General features: G+C 33.1%; 1 protein-coding gene across 7 annotated transcripts in view; it reads right to left on the reverse strand.

The window, feature by feature from the left end:
* Window positions 1–25,050, reverse strand: part of CSMD3 (CUB and Sushi multiple domains 3) — a 1,245,869-nt gene that overhangs the window by 729,669 nt on the left and 491,150 nt on the right. For 4 of the 7 annotated variants that reach the window (XM_019823042.3, XM_019823044.3, XM_045049905.1 and 1 more), the window contains exon 7: window positions 12,265–12,576. The exons of the other annotated variants lie outside the window; for them this stretch is intronic. In XM_019823042.3, coding sequence (XP_019678601.2) covers window positions 12,265–12,576 — 312 coding nt within the window. The remainder of the gene's footprint in view (window positions 1–12,264; window positions 12,577–25,050) is intronic. 7 annotated transcript variants of the gene reach the window in all.

Here is a 25,050-nt window from a genome sequence, read left to right on the forward strand (position 1 = left end):
ACAGGCTCCAGAAGTGGGCAGTGTCATTTATTGCTTGTATATCTAAAGCACAGACACTCTATGCCTACTGTTTTTTAAACCCCAAAATATCCACTCAAAATGGGATTCTTTTCCTCCTTTCCACAGGTGTTAAAAATGGAGAAGCACTAAGCAGATTGCCCAAGGTCATACATATGTTAGTTCAAAACGTTCATTCATTTGACTCTGATACGTTAGTCCTAGCATCTATACCACCACTCACTATGAATAACACCATTCCATATATTAAATCAGAACTCTCAAGTGGATATCCCAGAAAACCACAATAGATGGGGAGAGTGCATCCTATCCTCATTTATTTTTTAATGCAAAGCATATAATAAAATACTTAAGTGGTCAAGAAGATCTTACTTTAAGTATGTTTTACTTTAATATAAAGTAGAACTGGATTCATTAACTTAAAATTGAATAAAGATATTGATTATTTACTGAGAGTGCCAAGTTTAATTCTATGGCTTGAAGGCTCTTAATACTTTATTTTAAAGATGTGAAAAGATGAATAAAAAAAGTGTAGCACAAGCCAACTGCTATATGAGATTCAAATCATCATGTCATCTCTTTAGTAAAAACCATCTTTGGCTGAATTCCTTTCTAATGGAAAGTTCAGGAGAGTTGATAAACTTTTTTTTTCTTAATGCATGCCTTATAAATGAAGAATTTCTAACCTCTCTGAGATCTAGATAAAAATCAATCTAGAAATTTGTCACTTTAATACCATTTGGATTGAAAAAGAAATGCCATCTGAAGAATATTTTAAACAAAGAAAAATCAAGCATCAACACTGAAAAGCAATAGTCCATGATTTAGAATACAAATGATGTAATTGTGAAGAGAAAAATATTCTATGCAATGCACCCCAAACCTAATACCATGCTGTTCTGCCATATATGAAGGTTCTGCTCTTCCTAAAATTGTAAAACTTAATTGTGTGATTTCACTCTGTGCACAGCAGGGCCGCCATATGCTCTAGAAAACTACATGCAAGGGAAGCAGCTTGTTGCAAAAGTGGGTGAAAATGCCCTGAAATAATTCTGAACAAGATAAAAATGTCTCTAACATAGGACCATTTCTTCATACTCCAAAAGACAGAGGAGTTCACTTTGGCACCAACTTTGAGCACAAATAGAAAGTCTAGCCCCTTCAAAATATTATAATGAGGGAGAAGATTTAAAAGTCACAAACATCTTGGGGTGCCTGGGTGGCTCAGTTGGTTGAGTGTCTGACTTTGGCTCAAGTCATGGTCTCCCAGTTTGTGGGTTCAAGTCCCATGTCAGGATCTGTGCTGACAGCTCAGAGCCTGGAGCCTGCTTAGGATTCTGTGTCTCCCTCTCTCTCTGCCCCTCCCCCACTCACCCCACTCACTCTCTGTCTCTCTCTCTCTCTTCCTCAGGAATAAACATTAATTTTTTTTTTAAGTCACAACCATCAAATTTACTGTGACCATCATTCACAGGTAAAATAATGAACTCTGGTAACCATTTGGGGAAATCAGTTACACACAAACCATTTTCATCTTCAGTCTTTAAAGTTAAGCGTTCCTTTTTAACCAGTATAGGCCATATCATCTACCTTCGTTTGCACATTCTATAAAAGTGAGAAATAGTATGTTATAAATAATAATCTACCAAGATACGTGATTAACGATTACTGGTGAGCATAACAATGGGGTTGAAATCTGAAAAAAAAATAGCATTTCTGAAGACCATTGTTTTGAGGTGATAGTTCCAATTAACATGGAAAGAAAAATGCCTCCTAAGATATGCTCAAAGGAATATAAAAACACAGGGTCATCAGAAAATCTTACAATCTCTGCAAAGGAATAACTCAAAATCATGGCTTGAGGAGTAGCATTGGATAAAAATGTTAAAATGGTTACTTGCAAATTTGTCATTTGTGGAAAACAAAAATTTTCATTGTTTCATATTGTCATAAAGGTCCTGAGGCATTCAGGGTATTTTTATCTAACACCTTTTTAAAATACATAAACCTGTTATCAAGTAAATTCTAGCATTTTGTTTTTTCTCTTCTTTCTCTCTAAGAGCAACTTAACAAAATATAAAATAATTAGAAATATAAAAATATATTTACTGGTATGAATGACATAGTTTTGACACTTTTACAAATGCAATGAAATGTGGTGATGGAATAGAAAATGAGGATGATATTCAATAAATAATTATGTATTTAAATAATAGATTGGTACATTTCTAGACATGGATTTTTAAATTGCTACAAACATCAATACTGAAAAAAACTTTCCACAAAATAATATAATTAGGAAAAATTCAAGAGAACAATGAAAAAAATGACAAGATATTGATAAAGCATGCAATAGTCAATATTTATATGTAGTACACTAACCTAAATGTTAGTAATTCCCTATATGTTAAACATGTACACCTACTTGACCAATATCAAAGTACTTCCATAAAAAAAAACAATGATGAATATAATACATGAAAGCATCTTACAAGGATCATATGTAACCAGATAATTTTTAAAAAGTTATAAACTCTCTGTTCTGTTATTATTTACGTTAAACATTCATGGAAATCAATACGTCACTTAGTTTCATGAAGGACCTGGGAATTCAAGCGGAAATGCAATTTTGCCATTTATTAAAATAGAAGAATGCTTAATTATTCAGTATTCACTCATGACAACTTTTGATTTGGTAATCAAATTTTATATCCTTCTTTTCACTGTTTGGCTTCCATCTATCAGTTAGTCTTTCAGAGATGAAAAATGGTAAGTAAAGGGAAACTAAACTTTATGGTTTTTCTGTTATTAATAACGCATTTTAAAATATCTTGTCAAGGTATAAAATTTAGGACAAAAATTAAAAGTAATAAATGAGTTAAACTTTGACATGGAAATGCTTTCATCATTTATCCATGCGTTTATTGATCTTTCCAGTGAAATCATAACTAATATGATCGGCTCAGTCATTGTAAGAATTGACAGAGTTAATGATTGTCATCAAGTTGATCCAGAAAACCCATCTGCCCTAAAATATTCTCTCCACTCATGAATTTCCCCCCCATTAAAGGCATTCTTACAGCATTAAAATTGGGCTTTTCCTATATCATCTGAGATAGCTTATCAATGTTGGAAACATGTCAAGTGGAGAAGATATCTTGAAGAGTGGACAGAGAGCAGGTACTGATTGGTATGTGTTGCTCTCTCCATCTTAATCATCCTCATGCAAATCCTTGCTATTCAGCGCATCAACATAACCTGTAGTCCCGTTAGAAGTGCAGAATCTCAGATCCCACCCAATCCCACCAAATCACAATCTGCACTTGAACAAGACTGCCAGGTGATTTGTATTCACAGGGAAGTTTGAGAACCATAGTCTACAACTTAGTCTCCCAGTCTCTATCAACTGTTATTTGCAACTTTGCATACATTACTAATCTATCTGCCTGCTCCTGTTTAATTTTTTAAAATTTCTTATTGAAATAACATCTGAAAGAAACATACATTAGATAATATCACTGCTAAAGACCCTGCTAAAGACCACCAACGGCTCCTGTCTCATTTCTATTAATATAAAATTCTCTATCTGGGCCCCTGAGCCTACATGATCTGTGGTTTCCACCAATTTCCCACCTCATTTCCATCCCTCTCCTCCTTGTCCACTGAACAGCAGCACACTGGGCTTTCCTTTTCTCAAGTAAAATTCAAACTCCTTCTGGCTATTTTCTTTATCTGATATGCTCTCTACTCCATCTTAGCATAGCTGCCTTCTTCCATGTTTAGGTCTCAGTTTACATTTTACCTCCTCAAAGAGGCCTTCCTGTCCTTCCAAACAAAGGTAGTCACCCATATATCACACAGTCTGTTTTAATATTCAGCACAGTCCTTGCTACCATCAGGTTTTTGTTTATTTGCTTGTTCTCTTTTTCTTCTCACTTGAATATAAACTCAATGAAGCATGGTCTACTTAGTTTTGTTCAATGTTGTTTACTCAAGAACTGGAAGAAAGTCTGATGTGTAAGTAACCTAGTAAACATTTGTTGAAGAAAGAAACACATAAGGAAGGGAAGGGAAGGGAAGGGAAGGGAAGGGAAGGGAAGGGAAGGGAAGGGGGAAGATTGGCAGGGGAGGGGAGGGAGGAAGGTTGGTTGGTTTGTTGTTAAAGAAAAGAAGTGAGAAAAGAAATAGATTGGAAGAAAGAAAGGAAAGGAAAAATAAAGACAGAAAGAAAATACAAAAAGGAAGGAAGGAGAGGAGAGGAGAGGGGAGGGGAGGGGAGGGGAGGGGAGGGGAGGGGAGGGGAGGGGAGGAGAGGAGAGGAGAGGAGAGGAGAGGAGAGGAGAGGAGAGGAGAGAAAAAGGAAACAAAAAGAAAAAAGAAAATGAGATACTGAAGAAAGTAACCCTGTCATCTTAAACACAGACTAAAAAGCTAGAATTAGATCCTCAAGTGGAGAGGCTTTAGAATTCAAGGCATATAGGTTGGCATTGAGCTCTGGGAGAAATGTACATGTGGCGGATCCCTTATCTATTGAAATAAGGGGAGAGCCAATCTCCAAATTCCTTGTTATGAGTGCTTGCTACATCTATGCTTATTTTAACATTGGCTATACAGTCAGATAACGAGAAGGATAAGTCCATTTCAACTCAAACATCAAGAGGAAATAGAAGATGATGATAAATACATTTAAATAATATATATCTGGATAGTTATAGACAGGATTAGAAGGGACAGTAAGAATCATATTATCAATATACTCTTTGATGCTTAAATGTTTACTAAGTACCTAATTTGTCCATCAAGTATTCTTGAATATAGGGGCGCCTGGGTGGCTCAGTTGGTTGTGCGACTGACTTCAGCTCAGGTCATGATCTCACAGTTCGTGAGTTTGAGCTCCGCGTCGGGCTCTGTCCTGACAGCTCAGAGCCTGGAGCCTACTTCAGATTCTGTGTCTCCCCTCTGTCTACCCCTCCCCTGCTCATGCTCTGTGTCTGTCTCTAAATAATAAATAAATATTTAAAAAATTTAAAAAGTATTCCTGAATATTTTATTAGTGATTTGGTAATTTACTGCTTCCTGAAGCACACAATCTATATTTGAACAAAACTCAATGTTGGAAGTCTTCTTTATAATAAACTATTGTGGATCTCCCTACGGTTCCATACACCAAGTTCTACAATCTATGAACAAATTTGATCTCTCTTACATATAACAACACATCACACTTTGGAAGACAGCTATAACTCAAACACAATCACCTATCATCCTCATCCTGTAGCAATTCTCTGAGACAGGACAGAGAATTTTTCTCTGCAGTTTTATCCCTACAACTTTTCCTTTAAAATAAACACCATATTATACTTCTTTTGAATTTATCACATGCTTAACAAAGAGATAATATGTTCAATAAAACCCTATTATTTGACGGACATGTATCAGTATCCATAAAGATCTAAGAACCCATCTATAAATTAATGTCTTCAATGGCTATTGTTTATGAAGATTACAAAATTGTTTTATATTTGCAAATCTATACTAAGACTATTAATAGAAAATCTGAAAACAGTATTAGTTGCTTGCAAGCTGTTGAAAATACTCAAAATTCTATGTGTGGCCAAATACCTATTAATGGAAGGCACATAGTAGGCACTCAAGAACTACTACTTTAATACAATAAAGTTTTTGTCATAGTACAGTTTGGGGTTTTTTTTGAACAATGTTGTTATATATCACAAAATTTGATATTTGAAATAAACTAGAAATTTCAGTTTTTCTTATAGTCTGTTTTCCCTTTTTTGTTAAGCAATGTAAATCTGAGATAAGCTACCTTGAAAAAAGTAATAATGCTTTTGTTTAGATTAAAACTGCTGACCTAAAATTAAGTTTTATGCTGAATTAATCATTCTTACCTTAAAGGTGAAAATAATTTAAAAAAAAAGTGTTCAGGTCAAAAACTTATGATTAAAACAGGCTTTCTTTTAGGCGGCTGTTATGATTAAAACAGGCTTTCTTTTAGGCGGCTGTTATGAAGGGGGGGAGTCTACATCATATTCAATTTTAGTTAAACATAATTTCATATTACTTTATAAACCAAACTAGAGCTCTGTTTGATCCTATTGACATGATTAAACATACGATCAAACATACTTTGGAAGAACTGGCTACACTATGTCAACATAAACAGCAGCAATGGCTATAAAATGCTCATAACACATTTGACTCAACAACATGTTATAATCATCTAAGTTAATATTCCACTAGGAAGAACAATAAAAGAGAGCCTATAATTATATACAGATATATGGTAACTCTTCCAGAAGAAAATATCTACATTTTATACTTGAAAACAACAACTACCAAGGCTGATCATTAACAGCTGGCAAAACTTGCCTACGCATTTTAAAAAACAAAGAAATACTCTCCAATATCAATATAAAAGAAAAAATATTAAATTAAATCATGTGAAACAAAACACATTTTAATGACTATTTTTAAATGGTGTGACTATAAATTTCTTGAGGAAGAAAAACCAATTGTGCTTATCATCTATATTACTTTAACCTTAATATCATCTAATACAAAGCTGTGCATACATTAGGCCCTTATAAATATTAAATAAATGAAAGAATGAATGAATACTACTCTAGCAACATGAACTAGCTTTTCATACATCCTCTTGCAGACCACAATTTTCTCTACAAAATATTGATGTATTATATGAATCCAAAATATCCCAGATATTTCTAGAATATATAATTCTAGAAGTACAGGATACTCTCCTTGCTACTGTTTTAATTATATTATCACATAGGTCCTGCTACTTTAAGTCAATTTTGAGTTGAAATCTCTTAGGGCTATATAATTTAACTATAGGGTTTAAGGATTATTGTAAAAGGTGCTTTAAGTAAATATTAATAAATAATTTCAAAAGAGCTTATACTTAAGGCAAAAAATATTCTGGTGAAATTTAAAATATCACTAGATATTATTAGATTATCGACTTTTAAACATCTAGACATTTTTAAACTAAAATTATCAATTGTTTTTAGATTATTCCTATGAATGTAAACCCCCATCAAGTATAGTTGAATACTTCCTTTATTTTGGTATAGATTCATGATATTTCTACTTAGCACAAGTATCTATGAAAAGCATTTTCAATGCATCTTTGTTATATAAACATAATTGATTAGTTTGAAACTTTTATTCCTATTTCAAGAACTAGTTCAAATATCCCCTGTGCAGGCTTCCTTGACTTTCTACATTCAGAGGTAGTTATTTTCACTCCTTCATAGAATATCAAAAATATTGTTCTGATAGTGTTTCTCACCAAAATTTGTACAAATTACAAACCCGTAATTATTATTTTATTAAGTTATATAGACTACCTGATGGTATAGTCTGCATCCCTCATTGTTATACCCTTACTATCCAGTCTAATGTCATGCACATAGCAAGAGTTAAAACATAGTTGGTGAATAATAATAAAAATAACAGCAATTTGTGTGTGTTGAACATACCTCAGCAACTGTGCTAAATTTTTTCACAAAGCTACCTATGTATGATGCAGGTATTCTCCATTACTAAGAAGTTGAACTTGGAGAGCTGAGGTTATTACTCAAGGCAAGATACGATAGCTAACAAGGGGCAAGTGTCCACTCATTTTCATTGTCTCACCTCAGAACTAACTAGCGATGGTGGGCAGTTTGGCTTTACCTCTTCACTGGGAGAAAATACCTTAGTTTATTTTAGCATTTCCATCCAATACCATGTTTAATCTTCACAAAAACCCTAATGTAATACCATCATACTCTTTTACAAATATATGGAAATTGAGCTCAGATAGTTCATGTGACCTGCACAGGGTCTCACACATAGTAGGTGGCAAAAGTGGACTTATTTTAACTATAGTGTAATAGGAAAACTAATTGGAATAGTACTGTATCGAGAATTGAAAATATCTTTGATAAACTTTCTAAGTTTGTATCTAATTATTCATTAATTGTTCATGTTACTTATAATAAAGTAACTAGCTATGCTGATTTATCCTAAGTTAATACATAGATTTTGAGGCCACACACAAATGTACTAAGTACCAAATACTATGTGCAATTTCAATGTCCATGCCTTCTTTGCATTTATAGTGATATTGATGCAAACTGTACATATTTTAATTGCCTCAGATTATTGAAAATAGATAACTTAGGAGCTACTAATCATCAAAAGATATCATAAAGGGGCGCCTGGATTGCTCAGTTGACTAAGCATCTGGCTCTTGATTTCAGGTCAGGTCATGATCTCACGGTTAGTGGGATTGAGCCCTGCATTGAGCTCTGCACTGACAGTGCTTAGCCAGCTTGGGATTCATTCTCTCTCTCTCTCTTTCTCTACCCTCACCTCCTCCAGTGCTCTCTCTCTCTCTCTCTCGAAATAAGTACATAAACATTTTTAAGAAGACATAAAATGAAAATGGAATTGTGAAGAAAGAAAAATTATGAAAAATATTAAATTATCATATAGCATAAACTAGTATGGACTGTATACCTCAAAGGAACCTATGCTATCACAAGCTATCATATATAGGATTTAAATGGTAATAATTTTCAGCAAAATAATATCCATGGTATAACATTAACATTTATTCATGTGATATTTGTTGACTTCATAGCTTTCTTGTGTTTAACTGTAAAATTGCTTTGTTTTTATAATTGGATAAGGTCTATAAACAAGGCATTTATACCTAGTTTCATGTTGTGAAATTTGAAGTGGTATAAAAGCAATTTATTGTTTGAATTCATGAGAATATCATTGCCTTTTAGGAATTAAAAACACTAGTATTTTTAGAACTATGACAAAATGAAGTAGTTATCTTTATTTTAATACTAAAATGTATAGATATATGAATATATTGTAAAACATAGTTTTAAGTTTTGTAAAAAATTTAGGCAAATGCTTTAGCTGGTCAGATTTTAAATAGTCATTAATTTAGCAAATAGTATTTAAATTCATCTATGGTTCAGAAGCTGCTCTAGGCACTGGGAATTTAGCATGAACCAGACCCACTCACTCCTTATTTCACAGAGGTAAATTTTACAGGACAAGTCATAGGGCTAGTGATTACAAATACAAGAAAAGTACAGAGTACAATGCTGAGTTATAACAGAAAAAAAATCCTAACTTTCCTGGAGGTGACAATTTAAGTTAAAATTTCTAAAGGGAATTAGAATGATCTGGTTGCAAGATGAAAGGAATGGTTCGTCAAAGTGGCTTCAAGTAGAAAAGAACATGGTGTGTTTGACACTAACAGAATTTCTGTTTGGCTAAAAAAAAAAAAAATAGACTGTGAGAGTCACACAGGATGGATATGGAGATAGAGACAAAAGCCAGACCATGAAATTTTCTGTAGGACACCACCAAAACTTGGTTTTATTACTAAGGTTGTTGAGGAGCTTTTAAAAGGTAATTCCGACTACACTGCAGAGAATGGAATAGAAGAATGAGACCTAACTTGTTTTCTCTAACATATCTAGGAAAATTAAGGATTTAGTTTGCATTATGTTTACAGACTCATTTAAAATGTCAACGAAATGACTCACTGTCTGCATAAACCCCATAACTACTCGAGTACTTGAATCGCTATGAGCTTTACAAAACTTTCCTTCTACTACCTCATGGATTTCTCTGTATCTTCCACTCTATGCCAGTCTCTTGAAGGAAAGGGTCATAGCTTACTTATCTTTCCTTCCTAGAACAGAGCATGGTACTCAGTAGGTGTTCCAGGCATGTCTGGTGAGGCAGAATTATTTTTAATGAAAGAATAATGCTCTGGGGCACCTGGGAGGCACAGTTGGTTGAACGTCTGACTCTAGATTTCAGCTCAGGTCATTATCTCAGGGTTATGAGACTGAGCCCTGCGGGCTCTGCGCTGAGGGTGGGGCCTGCTTAAGATTCTCTCTCTCTTCCTCTGCCCCTCTCCTCCTTGTTATCTATCTATCTATCTATCTATCTATCTATCTATTTAAAAAGAATACTGCTTTGATGTTAGCCAATTCCAATCTGGAAATTTGGCCCTGCTAAGAGTTAGGTTTTTGAAGTCTATTTTACGTTTGTAAAGTAGCTAAATATTGAGGGTTTTCAAAAATATCGATAGGCATAGGGTGATAGTTCTCTTTTATTTCTAATATTTACATTTTTTAACCCAAAATGTTAAAAAGCTTGAGTCTCAAATATAACTAGCTATCTGAAATCGCTAAAACACTAGATTATTGAGGAAGAGTCAGAAGGACTAATTCTAATTAAAATAGAGATTTGATAAACATATAATAATTTAAGTGACTGAAATAAATGATAAGTGTAACACTCAGAATGTTTTCCATACACATGATTTAAACAAAAATAACTGACGAATAATTAATTCCAAAGTAGATGGCACTACTCAATGGCTACTACCTACAGAAACACTATTTCAGAAAGAATATGGGGAAGGATGAAACATGTATTAGCTCTAAAATAATTATTGTCTAAAAGAGAATTTGAGCACTGATTTGGAATTTACCAAGGAAGTAATATGCTTAATTAAAATGTACTTGAATGTAGCTCAGAAGTTTAATTTTCAAATCACTTTATTGAATTTAATAACTGACTACTCTTTATTCTCATTTCAATCTGAATTATTTTTCCCAGTTCTCTAAAATACTAATTTGTAACCTGAGCTTCTCGCATCACTTGATGGCAACTTTGGCTAAAGTAGTATTTGTTTATTAGTTGATTTATATAACAAACTTATGCTTGAGAATTACCCATCTTTCATTCAATAGGTGGTAAAATGATCAGAGTAGTTTGTCAATTCTAGCTCGTGAAATTTTCCACAGAGAGTGAAAAAACTAAATGGAAGGGTTTTTACCTTAATATTTTAATAATATTTACACATTTTTTATTTCCTGCTACTAAGAAAAAGTATCTATTTGGTAAAATAAATTATCAATTTTATCATGACTCTTACATTCTTCACTGGGGAAATACTCATGGTAAGGAAGTGAATCGAGAAGCAAGGTGATACTGATTTAATACTTTACAGGAGACTACTACGTGTTAAGAATTCAGTTTATGATGCTTATTAAGGAGAATAAAAGTACATTCAGTATGAATTTCGATGGGAATGAGCTTTTGAAATATTTATATATGATTTTCAATCAGCTATATAAGATGTCTTGATTTTTGTTCTTAGTGTATATTAAGCACAGAATGCTTTCCATTACTTATATCATGTTCTGTATAAACCATGCCTACCCACACTACATCAACCATAACCAGTTTGGAGAATATATGATGATGAGTTGGAAATAGAGTTGGAGTAGGTATTTTGTACTTGAAACATGTTCAATTAATTAATATTTCCACTGATGCATATATTGATATAAATGAAATCCCTTTACTTTTTGACACTACATTGATTTTTTTTCCACAAACTGCTCGGTGAAACTTACTACCAAGAAACAGAAAAATATGCTTGCTATGCTTCGTAATTTTGTAAAAGGTAGGCTTATATTAATCAACTAGAAAATTACCAATATATGATTTGGCTTTGTGGCAATTTTTTTCTACAAAAGATTAGAAAGCAAAAGGATATTTAAATATAGAGCCATAATCTCAATGAATAGCTGTTACCTTTTCAAAATGAGAAATCTCAATACAATCATATAGATCAGGCTATAGTTACTTTAGAAATAAAAGAGCCAGCTATAAAAAATAATCACCAGACAGAATGTTTCCATTGTGACCAAATTATCTATTGTCTTAATTGTTAATTAGCATCTGTGTAACATTAAGATTTCATGCAAATGCTGAAAATTACGACATAGGACAAATCATCAATGTGTAAATATGTACACTTATTGATAGAAACTGGCTACTTTATTTTCAAGTAATCTCAACATCATACCTGGCACATAATATGCAATAGATATTTAGTACTTGTTTTTATTATCCTTTTTATGCATTCTTTCCTTTCTACATTTACCCCCACCCCCGCCCAGTATTTGCATTTCCCTCTGATTTGTATTTTTTAATTTCTGTGTTTTCAAATTATTCAGGGTTTGGCTATAACAATCTATATTTTGCAGCTAAGCTTTTGCCTTTGGCTTCCTACGTCTTGGCTCTCTTTCAGCTCATTCTCCAATTCGAATCGTTACCAAAATATAGCTTTGGCTGTAACTAAACGGGCACAAGTAAAATAACATCCAATACCTCTATGAGTAACAACTGCAAGCTCTTTAGTTCTTTCTATCTGTTCAGCATTTCGTGGTCTTCTCCTTGTACTTTGTGTATCTGCTTGATGAGGAGAGAGCCCGTCCTTGGATGTGTTGGGGTCCAGACCTGAATTTCTGAGACTCGAAACTTGCACTCGCTGTTCCTCAGAAAGTCTATGGATGGTGACAGCTGTAACACTGGATACAGTAACATCTGCAGGTGTGCTAGCAACAGCAATAGCACCAGTGGTAGTCCTGTTATGCTCCTCTAACTCACCAGTGGAGGTAGTGTGGGTCAATGTAGAAGAACCTGTGGGACACAGTAGCACTAGATGCTAACTTTTTCTTTTAAATTGTGTTTATTTTTTTCTGATAAGTTTAATAAATTATATTCCCTTCTATTACCTTAAGGATAACCAACATGAAGAGGCAAAACACAAACACGCCCCTAAAATGTGAAGTAACCAGATCCAATGATTGCTTCGTATCAATCAACCTCTGAATAGGTATCACACACAAATATACCACATTTTCACTGTGACACATTAGCGGAGAAAAGGTGAAATAGTAAACCCTTCATGGAGTCCTGAACCAATCTTTGTTCTTTATCTACAGATGAATATTAGCAACAAATGCCTGGCAAGTGACAAATTTTGACAGAATGGGTAACCGTGTAACCACACTTTTCTCAAAAGTATGCTTTGAAGAGTCTGTGCCATATCTGTTCATAATTTCTGGGAAAAACATCAAAAATTTCTATTTTAAGATAAGCAAGTGAAGGAGAATTTAAAATCAAAGCCAAAATTAAAACAAAATGATTAAAAAAATAAAACCCTGAATAACTATTCTATGCAGATGTCTATCTTAACCTCACTTGCCAGAAAGCAGCCAACATGATAAAATATTCAACGCCGTGAGCTATATATGCATTAGGCTCCGGTGGGTTGTTTTTGGAAGTTGGGTAATATACTTCACTATTTTAAAGTAAAATTTGAGATTAACCAATTCTCAGTTAATTAAAATTAATCACTATATTTAGAAATGATTGAGAATTAACTAATAGCATGGAACTTTTACGCATATGAAAGTAGCTTTAATAAATGGTTAAGAATTCCCAAATACCTCATAAGTGTTTCACAGTATATATTTCTCTACATTCTTAACTTATTAAGGTTTCACTGTAATTTAAAAATAGATTTTTAAAGGAGCTGAATTAGGGTTTTCTTTTTCTCTCGCTTAAACCTTTTTAAAAGATTGTCTGTGGTAGTACATAATTCTTACATAATGAAAGAAAGTAGTTTGTCTTTCTTATAATAGAAGTATGAAACTGAAGATATATTTAAAAGGCTCTTGACATCTAAAATGCTTAACAAGAAAAAAAATACTGAGTGTTGGAAGTACAGCTACTAATTAGGAATAATCGTCAGGTCCTGGTTAGAAAACTTCTGAGTATTTTTTAAAGCCAATGAGTGGTATATTTTCATATCCTTGCCTTCTCAATAAACTGCATCTCAAACTTCTGTCCACAGTGTATAATTAGATATTGTAGACAAAAATACAAAGGAATAGTTGAACCATTCTGCAAGAGGAAAATAGCTTTATCCCATAATGTCATTTGAGTATGCTCTGCCTTCTTTTTCTTTTTCTTTTTTCCCTCTTGTGTTATAGGCAGGTGAGTGGTAAGATTAGTAATTCTGATTTCTGCTTTCAGCCAAAAGAGGATGTCAAACACGGGGGTCCTCTCATTCATAAGCAGCAAAGGGAAACATGTCTGCTACAGGTTCTGCCAGCCTACATTGTCATTAAAATTGAAGCTTGGTTTAATTTGGTTTGGAAACTCAAATGATGGTTGTATTTTCAGGGAGCCAAGGGTAAATGAGGTATGGCAATTATCAGATAATTTTAAAGACCTTTAATATATTCTAAAGCATCAGTCAGAAAGAAGCTGCTACTGAACATTTATCCAAGTTATATTGTGAAGATTACAATCTCCCTAAATTCATGTTGGTTATGCAAATTGACCAGTAACATCTACTAAGCTAATATTTAGTAAGATTTTTCTTTAATCACATGATTAAGCAATAACTACGTTTACAATACTAACATTTAGTAATTAACCTCATGATAAATCAGACATTTGAAGGGCCCATGTGCTTACTATAAAAACAATGACCTGATCATATTATTCACCTAGGGAGTTTAACTGTATCTTCTACTTTAGAAAGGAAGTAGAAAATCAGGGTGGATAAAAAACTAACACTTTAAAACTTTTCATAACTGTATCATAATTTCCCAGCTTTCAGTTTTAGTTTAAAGAGGAAACTATTTAATTGTAAACATTTGCTGCAAAATGCAATCTAAAAGCATGAAAAATATTAGAATGTGTATGTACTCTATCTCAAATCTCAATGTTCTGACCTTATTCCAAGGAGTAAACTGAGGAGCTATTATATTCTATCATTGAAGTTATTACAATTGATCCCAAATAATCTCATGTGTTTGGGTCAATAACTCTGGGATAATTCTTAAGAATGTATCTAAGTTGCTTCTATAACTAATCCTCAAGACTTATAGACCAGTTCCCGACACTGATTTTCTTGAAGACACCAGAGGATAAATACAGTTCCTGACAAAATTTGAGTTAGAACTGATCTTTGTTAGCCTTTAGACCCAGGATTTGCTAACATCCCGTCTTAAAAATCTTCAGTAATAGAACTCCACTTCTGGCTAATGGTGGTAGCGATTCAGTACTATCCTCTTAACCTGAATGCAGAACTTGGTGGAATATTAGAAAAAAGCACTGAAAAAACAATTTATTTAACAACCATAGTCCAACCAGATATATACTTCAACCAGATATTTTACTAACTAGCACCTATGTTTTATGTATATTTTGTGTTCATATTCTTTCTTCCTCATACTAGAATGCAAGCTCCCTAAAGATTGAGATTTTTGTATATTCTATTCATTGCTGAATTACCTAATATCTAAAACAGTGCCTGGTACACAGTAGATGCTCAAGAAATATTCATCAAAAGAAAGAATAAATGAATGAATCCATTTAATAATTCTAAAATAATATTAACAATAAAGAGAATAAATTTCACAAATGAAATATGATGATAATTGTTACCATGGCAAAGTCATATCTCAAACAGTATAATGAATGAAGAGAAATTCTAAAGGGAGGAAGAATAATAATTTTGTTTTTAACTTTCAAAGACATCATTTTGAAAAAGTGTGGAATCTGAAGATTTATTTGCATGAGTTACTTGAAGATTTGTGTCATAATTCCCAAACCTTAAAAGATACAATGTTCACATGAAATGGATTTACTTAGAATGTTCAAATTTCTTTAGAGTGAAGAATAGTTATATGTCAAAATAGCAGGAGACAGAAGTGCATCTAAATGTAGTTAAATATGTTTGATATATAAAATGGAATAACCTCCATAAAGAAATAACATCGGTTTCCTCTATAAGGCAATAAAATCATCCATCACCATACAGTTATATCATATATTATATAATCATTTTATCTAAAATGTAGACCAATTTAGAATACTGGTTTTAGTACCACTTTAAATTGGCAGTGTGTGAAACACAGATTTTTAAATTGTCAAAATGCACCATTTACCATTTAACAGTTTAAAAACACTCAACATTTTTGCATACATAACTGTTTTATGAGGTAATTGCCAATGTTAGAAAAAGCCTTGGGATTCTGTATAGCAACAATCCGTTATTAAATATATTATATAGCTAACTCAATGTTAAAATATATTTTGTTTTATTTTTTAAAATTTTAAGTATGCTACACAATTAAGTAAACATGATCTTTGATAGCACAATATTAAATGCATATGTTACACAACATACAACCCCAATTAAGAAATAAAATGTACATCCAGAAAATTCATTCTTCGTTTGAAGTTAAATTATGTATACAAGATGTAGTTTATCACAATTAGATTATCCTGTCATTAAATCTCTTGAGATATATTTAAAATTAGATGTTTACAACATAAACACAGGTCTAAGGTATATTTTATTAATATTCTTTAATAAAACATTTCTCAGTATAACAAAAATAAAATGAAATGGTTTACATATATAAGCATGCTTCCCTAAATCATAACTATGTGCCATATTTGGAACTATGATAATGGAAAATGACATACGCTACACATGTAAATTGGTAAATTTATTTAACAGGAATCCTTACAATATTAAATTTGGAGTACATTATGTATTATAATGAGAATTGTGTTTTTGAAGGCTTTCTTATTTCAACAACATCTTCAAGAGACTAAACATAATTCATATAAAGCCATTTATAAGTGTGTCATTTAGAAAGTGTAACCAAAAACTCTTTCTGCAATTGAATGTTAATTTATGATTAAATTTTTAGCCTTACAGATTTTTAAAACAATTTTGCTTCATAATTATTGTCTAACTCACCACAAAATTGAAGAGCAGAATGTATTGCTAAAGATATGAGTGGATGGCCCAATATGTACACAACTACGTAAGCACATGCTAAAGATAATTGCATATTCAAAGAAGTAGCTTTTAGATATTTATGTTTGGCATGTTATTTTATATTAAAATATATATCCTGTTCCATTAATTTTAGTATTCCAGGTGAAACATTTGAATGAAAGTTTAACTAACAAAATAATTCTAAATGAATAATTTTGTGACATTACGATATATAATGAAGGAAAATGCAATAAACATTTAACATGAAAACATGCAAAAGGAAAAATATACAAAATAACATCAAAATAAAATCTAAATACAACTAATGCAACAATTCTATTTGAGCCATTATTTAGATATTCTATAAATTTTAGCATATGTAATTTTATTTATATGTTACATTTCTTTAATATTACTTGGACGAAACTTAAACATGTTAATAAGTGAGGCAACTCTTGCAAACTAATTGCAATATGTGCAAATGAGGCAAAACAAAGTCACTGCTTTGTGACATGCTATAATTTTCAGGAAGCATATTGCAATCAGGTATATAATTTGGGTATTTTGCATTTTAAACATTATTAATTCCAGTCTGCTAAAATCTCTAAAGCTTAGTATTTTACAGTACAAATTAGTGGATGTGCTTGTACTATAAATATTCAACTGAGAGAAGAAATGGGTAAACTGAAATGGAAAGTAGCCTTTAAACTGTAAAAGAAATATAAATGATCTACCTTTGGTTAACTGTTACCTAATATAAAATGATCTTTCTGACTAGGAGAATTTTAAGTGAAACAATCCTGGAAAAAAATAGTCTGTAACTTAGTTTTAAAGAGTTGGTCTCGATTATAGTTTTAATCTTAAATTGAAATGTTGTATTTGTGCTAAAACTACATAGAATTATGATCTAAAAATAGCTAAATAAATGAAAATAAGATATTCCTGATTATAAGACGCAGCTCTAAGTAAAAAACATTCTACCAATTAAACTATGACATAACAATGCAAAAACTCTGTCACCTGCATCCAGATTTCTGAGATGTTAAAATGTGAAAAGATATTGATCATGATAGAGTTAAAAAGAAATCAGTAATTCTAGACACAGATTTTCTATGATCACAAATTAATTAAATAAATTAGGTGTGTATTAATTTACAAATAGAACTGAGAGTTCAAATATAATTTATCTTTCTGAGTTGATTGATTAATGAATATGTTTCTATGTTATATATTTCTATTCAAGTTTCTAAGCATTAAATAAGGAAATCAACATTAAATTTTGCAAATGGGTTTGTTACTGTTTATCAGGTACAAGTGATCAGACTGATTTAATATGCGAAGTGACTAAATAAACATTTGGAGTCTAAGCTGAAACTGATGATACATCTACTAAATTCACACTTACTGAGAGTAAATTAATAATTATAAAACAAATATTCAACAAGATATTTACTAATGTCAAGTTGTTTACATGCAAAATAAAAACCCCACATTCTGAATTGTTTGAAATGTTGATAAACCCATATGCCAAGCAGCCATAAATACCTTTATCTAAATGAAATATAGAAAATATCAAAAGTTTTAGAAAGTATATGGAGAGTACTATATAGGTCCACCATGACAAAACTATATATAAAAACATATATATGATAAATATATATTTATAACATATATATTATAAATGTCTGAATGTTATAGTAAATATCATCACAGTTTTACTATAAAAATGTGAGAAAATAGACATCTCATTATTAGTACTAAAAGAGCATACTAGGGAAAAAATCTTTTTTAAACAGACAGTTGGAAGACTCATAAAGAAACTCTCTCCCTCTTAAAGGACCAATTCTTGTTTGTACCTAGTTGATTAAAGTTGCAGAATCAGATGTTCTCATCATTTATTCCTTTTCAAATATTTTGGAAGGCTCAACTATGTGTAGCAGTGGGTCCTAGAGGTAATTGTTTTAATGTGCCCAAACACACACACCACTGACAGGAATAAATACCCACAAAATACAAACTGAATCTTTAGTGTAACTAAGCATAACATTCTTCCCTAAAATCACAATATTGACAATCAAACTTAAAGGCCTGGGTTTTGAAATAAAATTGATGGCACCCTTGTCACATTTGATAAGAATATGAGCAAAGGGTATACTGCCCTTCCACACCTTTCTAAAACCATCTCCTAGAATGTCAACTGTTAGATTTCTTTCTTGCCACAGCTCTTATCTCTCAGCTCAAGTAGAAGTATTTGTCCCTCAACAAACAAAATGTAACTGAACACAAACTTGTTTCACTTCCTTCGACACAAAAGCTTGTGGAATAGCTACCAGTTCTTCGGAAGATTTAAAGGTGTTATCAGGAAAAAGGAATACTAATATATTTAATTCCAAAGTGTTAACATCAGGAATTCCTTCACTTTCAGAGTCTTGCTGTCTCTGATAATGGATATGTATTAATAGATTTTTGGAAGTACAAAGTGTGTCTCATATGTGTGCACCCCCCACGTCTTCTTGAATGTTTAATGAGTATGTGAGAAATGAATGAACGTGGCTGAATGTACTACTCTCTTCTTTCTAAAAATTAAATATTTTACTTTATGTTAGTATTTATTGAGGGTTAAATGTATTTTTAAGGATATAAATATAAAAAATTGAGCCTCTCCAGATGTGTTCAAACGATACAAAAAACACTCCATTATAATATAACTGCAATTTATATGGCATGTACTAGACTAGAAGGAAAAGAGAGGAAGGAACATCTAAGAACACATAAATCACCCCTTCATTCTGTGTTTTCTCAAATGCGGGTAGCATATCCCTTCTCTTCCATTCTCCAGCATCCTTTTCACTCCCCCACCCAAATAATCTTTTAATGACAGCATTATGAAGAAGAAAGGAAAGAAGTAAGAGAAAGGAACTGGTAAGGTTACTCTTTCTACCAATCATGGTTGAAAGGAAAAAATAAGAGGCTTTATTCTGACCCAGCCCATCATGTCCCTGAGTCCTTCCCACCTTGACTATCTGACTGCATCCATGTTTATTGTCTATTTCCTTCTCTAGTGGTCTTCTAGTTTGCAGGGGGCAGAGGTGCTTCATTTTCCATTAATTTTAAGTGTTCTTTTTTAGAAAATTTACATAACTCTGGCTTTATTTTTTCATTTTTTATTTTTTAAATATGAAATTTATTGTCAAATTGGTTTCCATACAACACCCAGTGCTCATCCCAACAGGTGCCCTCAATACCCATCACCCACTTTCCCCTCCCTCCCACCCCCCATCAACCCTCAGTGTATTCTCAGTTTTTAAGAGTCTCTTATGGTTTGCCTCCTTCCCTCTCTGTAACTTTTTTTTCCCTTTCCCCTCCCCCATGGTCTTCCGTTAAGTTTCTCAAGATCCACATAAGAGTGAAACATACGGTATCTAGGTATTGCTCTCTGAAGACTGTCCTCTTAGACACAAATACCTTTCTGGTTGAGAGAACACACACACCAGAATGACTGCCTAACCATTCAGTTTGAATTCGTTTATTGCAAAGTTTTCTTCTCCTCAAAATAAATAATAGGGACACGTTGAGAACTAAGTTTTTGAGGAGTATGAAGCGTGTGGTAGATCACTGAATGCTCCTGGTTGAGGGATTTATTATAAATTGATATCTGATCCCATGTGACTGTTATATGACGGGAAGTCCTGGGTTCATTACAAGCAAGTGGGGCATAAGGGAGGTGTGGGCGGGTAGGAAAGGGCTGACATTCTGAAGGAAAGACGATTACAGTATTGATTGCTGAGAGGTTGCTGAGCAACTGGTGAGTATGTGCATAAATATGCTAAAGTAGAGCAGCCTAACAAGAAAACGAAGCCAAGAAAGGTCTGATTTTCCTGCATCATACACTCTGTAAGACACTTTTTATTTTATAGCAGCTAATTAATTAGTAGCAGAAGTGATTTGCTTGAAAATGGGTGCCAATCTTGACTTAAAAAAGTTGCATTTTGGAGGAAAAAAAAAACCCTTCAGAAATAGTAAGAACCTATAGAGTTAATCTTCAAAGACTACTATTAACCAGAAAGGCACATATATTACACAGTACCTATTGGGGTTTATGTATAATTCTCTGTTAGGGTACTTAAAATAAAAATTTCTATATTGAGAGGTAAATCTTTATATTCCTTCATGTAATTACCTTGCAAAGGTCCACCTTTCTTTCCTTCTCTTTCTTTCTTTACCAAAAATATATTTTATTTCAAGACAGTATGCACAGACTGTCTTTTAATAACATCAATAATATAAAGATACAAATACTCTAAAAATTATAGCTGAAATTTGCATGTATACTTGGCTTCAAATATGTTTTGTACTTTAGTTTAATTATGGAAATTGATGTGCTAAAATTGAGAGATAAAATGTGGACATCTGACTGAGGAGCATCTCAAAAATCATCCGCTCTAACATTGTGACATCAGGCCAACTCTCTTTAACACTTCCTACTCTAAGAGTAGAAAGTTTGATGCACTGGGTGATACATATCAGAAGGTTAATTAGAGCTTCCTTCACTCGAATCTTGCCTGTGGAAGAGACATATAAGTTTGTGTTTTAAATACAAAGGAATCCCATCTCTTTTAGAGTAGAAGTTACTTGGAAAGACAGGAAAAACAAGAGCAAAATATGAACAAAAAAGATTCAGCAAGGGGCTTGGGGTTTTTGTAACGTTTTTATAGATATTGGGGAAAAACTTCATCTTGTATTTATTCTGGAGAAAGCAAATGTTATTTACTTAATAAAATATTTCTTTTCCCCATCGCTTTGATGCCAAAGAAAGTGAGCATTTTTCCCTTTCCTATGTTGTAGTAGCATTTCAAATACTGACTTTAAAAGTGGATACATCATGGGGCACCTGGGTGGCTCAGTCGGTTGAGCGGCCGACTTCGACCCAGGTCATGATCTCACGGCTCGTGGGTTCGAGCCCCGTGTCGGGCTCTGTGCTGACAGCTAGGTGCCTGGAGCCTGTTTCAGATTCTGTGTTTCCCTGTCTCACTCTGTCCCTAGCCCACTCGCATTCTGTCTCCCTTTCTCTCAAAAATAAATCAACATTAAAAAAAAACGGAGACATCTCATCTTCCCTTTCCCTCTTTTTTATTTCACAAACATGAATTAAATGACGACTATTCATCAAGCACAAATACCCCCCCCAAACACACACACACACACACACACACACACACACACACACACACACACACTTTTCTCTCTTACAGAGATCCCATCCTTGCCTTGCAAGTAAACTTTCATGAATTTAAAAAATCAGTGCTATGTGATATATTCAATGAAAGATACATAGAGAACGATGAAAATATAGCTGGAAAGCCCTTTGCTATGTTTCCAAAATGGAAAAGTGTGTCTAGTGGAAAAGATGTTGGAATTGAGTTTAAAGGATGAGCAGATTTTGCCTGATATTTTAGGAATAAAAGAACATCCTAGTCAGAGGTAACCATTTAAGAAAAAGGTGTGGCAGGGGAAAATGCAAGACATGCTCAGCCAATTGTAAATTATTTGATACAGCAAGAATGAAGACAGAGTAAGAGCAGATTTGATAGGTAGAGACCAATGTTTGAAGAGCCAAGAAAAGTCAACTTGAAAAGGACACCTGAAAAGATGAGGCATCACTGAAGAATATTAAGCAGGAGACTGGCACGACAGGATTGTCATTTCAGAAGCATTGTAATTGCTGTAATGTGGAGAAGATACTAGAGTTATGTGGACTAAAGGCGGGGCAACTCTTTAGCTGACCCCCATAACATGACTATGAGCACCTTGATACAGGGTTGCTAGATGGAGTAAATGAAACCATAGAACACTCCGTTGAATTTGAATGTCAGATAAACAACATCTGTCTTTTTAAAAGTACTTCCTATACAACACTGGGGACAGATTTATAATAAAAATTATCCACTGAGGGCATCTGGGTGGCTCAGTCAGTTAAAGGTCCTACTCTCGATTTTGGCTCAGGTCATGATCTCATTGTTCTACAGTTCGAGCCCTAAGTTGGGATCTGTGCTGACAGCAAGGAGCCTGCTTGGGATTCTTTCTCCCTCCCTCCTTCCCTCTCTGCCCCTCCCCTGCTTGTGAGAGTGTTCTCTTTCTTTCTCTCTCTCTCTCAAAATAAATAAATAAACTTTAAAAATAAAAAAGAAGATATTAAAAAATATATTTACTGTTTATCTGACATTCAAATTCAACCAGGAATCCTGGACATTATCTGAAAGCAATTCAGACTTACAAACTTTGAAAATTTCTGCATAGCAAGCAAGTTAAAACTATTAACAAATATTGATCCATTTAATGTAATGTGCTTTGATTGATCCTATGAAGACTTATGAAATGCAGAGAGTAGGCATGATGACATCATAAGAACATCTAGACAAAATTCATTCAAGCATCTTTTTATGAAATGAAAACTAAAAAGAAGATAAGTTGAATGAGGTACGCTAAGACATTTTATTCCACTTGTATTTAAATTCTATATTCTTCATTTTAGTATTAAAAATAGCTAATACTCTAGCCCTTTTTCATTATAAACTGCAAGTTCTATACTTGAGGGAGAAAATAATATTGAGAAGTAAATCTATAGATGATTCATACAAAACAGTGCCAACTTTTTTATTAATGCTTCATTCCAAAGAAACCTGAATTGAAGATATTTCCAGCAAGAACTTAATGGACTTGGAATTGTATCCAAGCAATAGAAATGGTAACGAATAATGAATAAAAATATCATTCTCATATCATCAAGTAAGCCTTTTGACCTGTTAATCTTTTCCCATCCTTGTTTTTTTTTTTCAGATGGTAGAAAGTATAAAATGAAAGTAGAAAATTCAGTTATCTCTCTTTGTTATATATGTATACACACACACATGTGTGTATATCTATCTATATACACACATACACACACATACATACTGATATATAAGAGAGGAGATACTTACAGACACTATAGAGAGAAACCATATATACATGCATATTATATTTAATTCTATAGAAAGACACATATATACATTATATACATATATATATATATATATATATATATATATATATATATATATGCTCTGAATTCTGAAAAGGTTTCTTTGAGTAAAGATGTTCTATTTGATCAAGATCACATACATTTTAATTGGAAAACTTTATGATGAAAATGCTTAATTAAAACAAAGGAAGGTTTCTTACCATTAAAGTGGTTTTAAATAACTGAAAGTTTTATATCTAACCTAATGATTTTGCTATATTACAATTACAGGTAATAATGTGAACATCCAATCATTTTTCAGAAGAAAAATTTTAACTTTCATAAGGGTGACAGAAATTTGCTCTTCTCACTTGTGGGATGGTGTCTTTGTATCACCGCAAATTTCTGAGTGAAGTTGATTAAGACACTGTAAACATATTTGCATTCCAATATGTTTACCTGAAATGACTAGATAACAAAACTATTTATAAAGAGCAACAACCATTTACTGAGTACAAATTATGTTCTAGACACAGTTGTAATTAATTTATTCCATCCTCAAAAGTACCTGTAAATGGAGGACATTAAAGCTTAAAGCAGCTTCCATAATACACGGACTCACTTTGCTAGTAAGCAGAAAGCTGGGATTTGGATGTAAATTGAGTACTCCCAAAACTACAATCCTAACTCTTGTGAAATCAGTAACCTCTGTTTAGTCTCCCCAATATAATACAGCATGTGAACACTTGTGTCTAAATCCACATGTAAGTTATTTATTTATGTTTTGTTTTCATTATATTTCTTCCCAATCACTTTCTTCTCCAGCACATGTCTGTTTCTAGGTTCTTCTTACAATTCCCTCGCCTCAGGGCAAGAAGTTTCTGTAGGCTAAAAGGGAAATTTGCTGTAATATCCCTCCATAACTTTAATTTCCTAACAGTTTAGGCCTCTTCAGGGGATAGTGTCAAATGACAGGATAGGGGGAATGACTAGGGTAAAGGCTGAGGGGCCAAGGAGAGGCAATAAAGATAACACACACATACCCTTCCTGCTGCATTGCAGGAAAAGTGGAAACATCCAGGAACCTGGACTCTCATCTTTGGCTAAGATACTCATCTCAGGCTTGTCATGGGAAGTTTAGAATCATTTGACTTCAAGTGAGTGAAGTGTGTGCTTGAACAATGATGACTGAGTGCCTTTCTCCTTATTGTCCATACACTGCAAAGGTCCCTTGGATTCTTGTGCAACTTGAGGGAAGAAGAATGTGCCAATGTTTCTTCCACCCACCCTCCACAGTGACCTG

The sequence above is a fragment of the Felis catus genome, chromosome F2 (genome assembly GCF_018350175.1).
Source record: "Felis catus isolate Fca126 chromosome F2, F.catus_Fca126_mat1.0, whole genome shotgun sequence".
Classification (NCBI taxonomy): Eukaryota; Metazoa; Chordata; class Mammalia; order Carnivora; family Felidae; genus Felis; species Felis catus.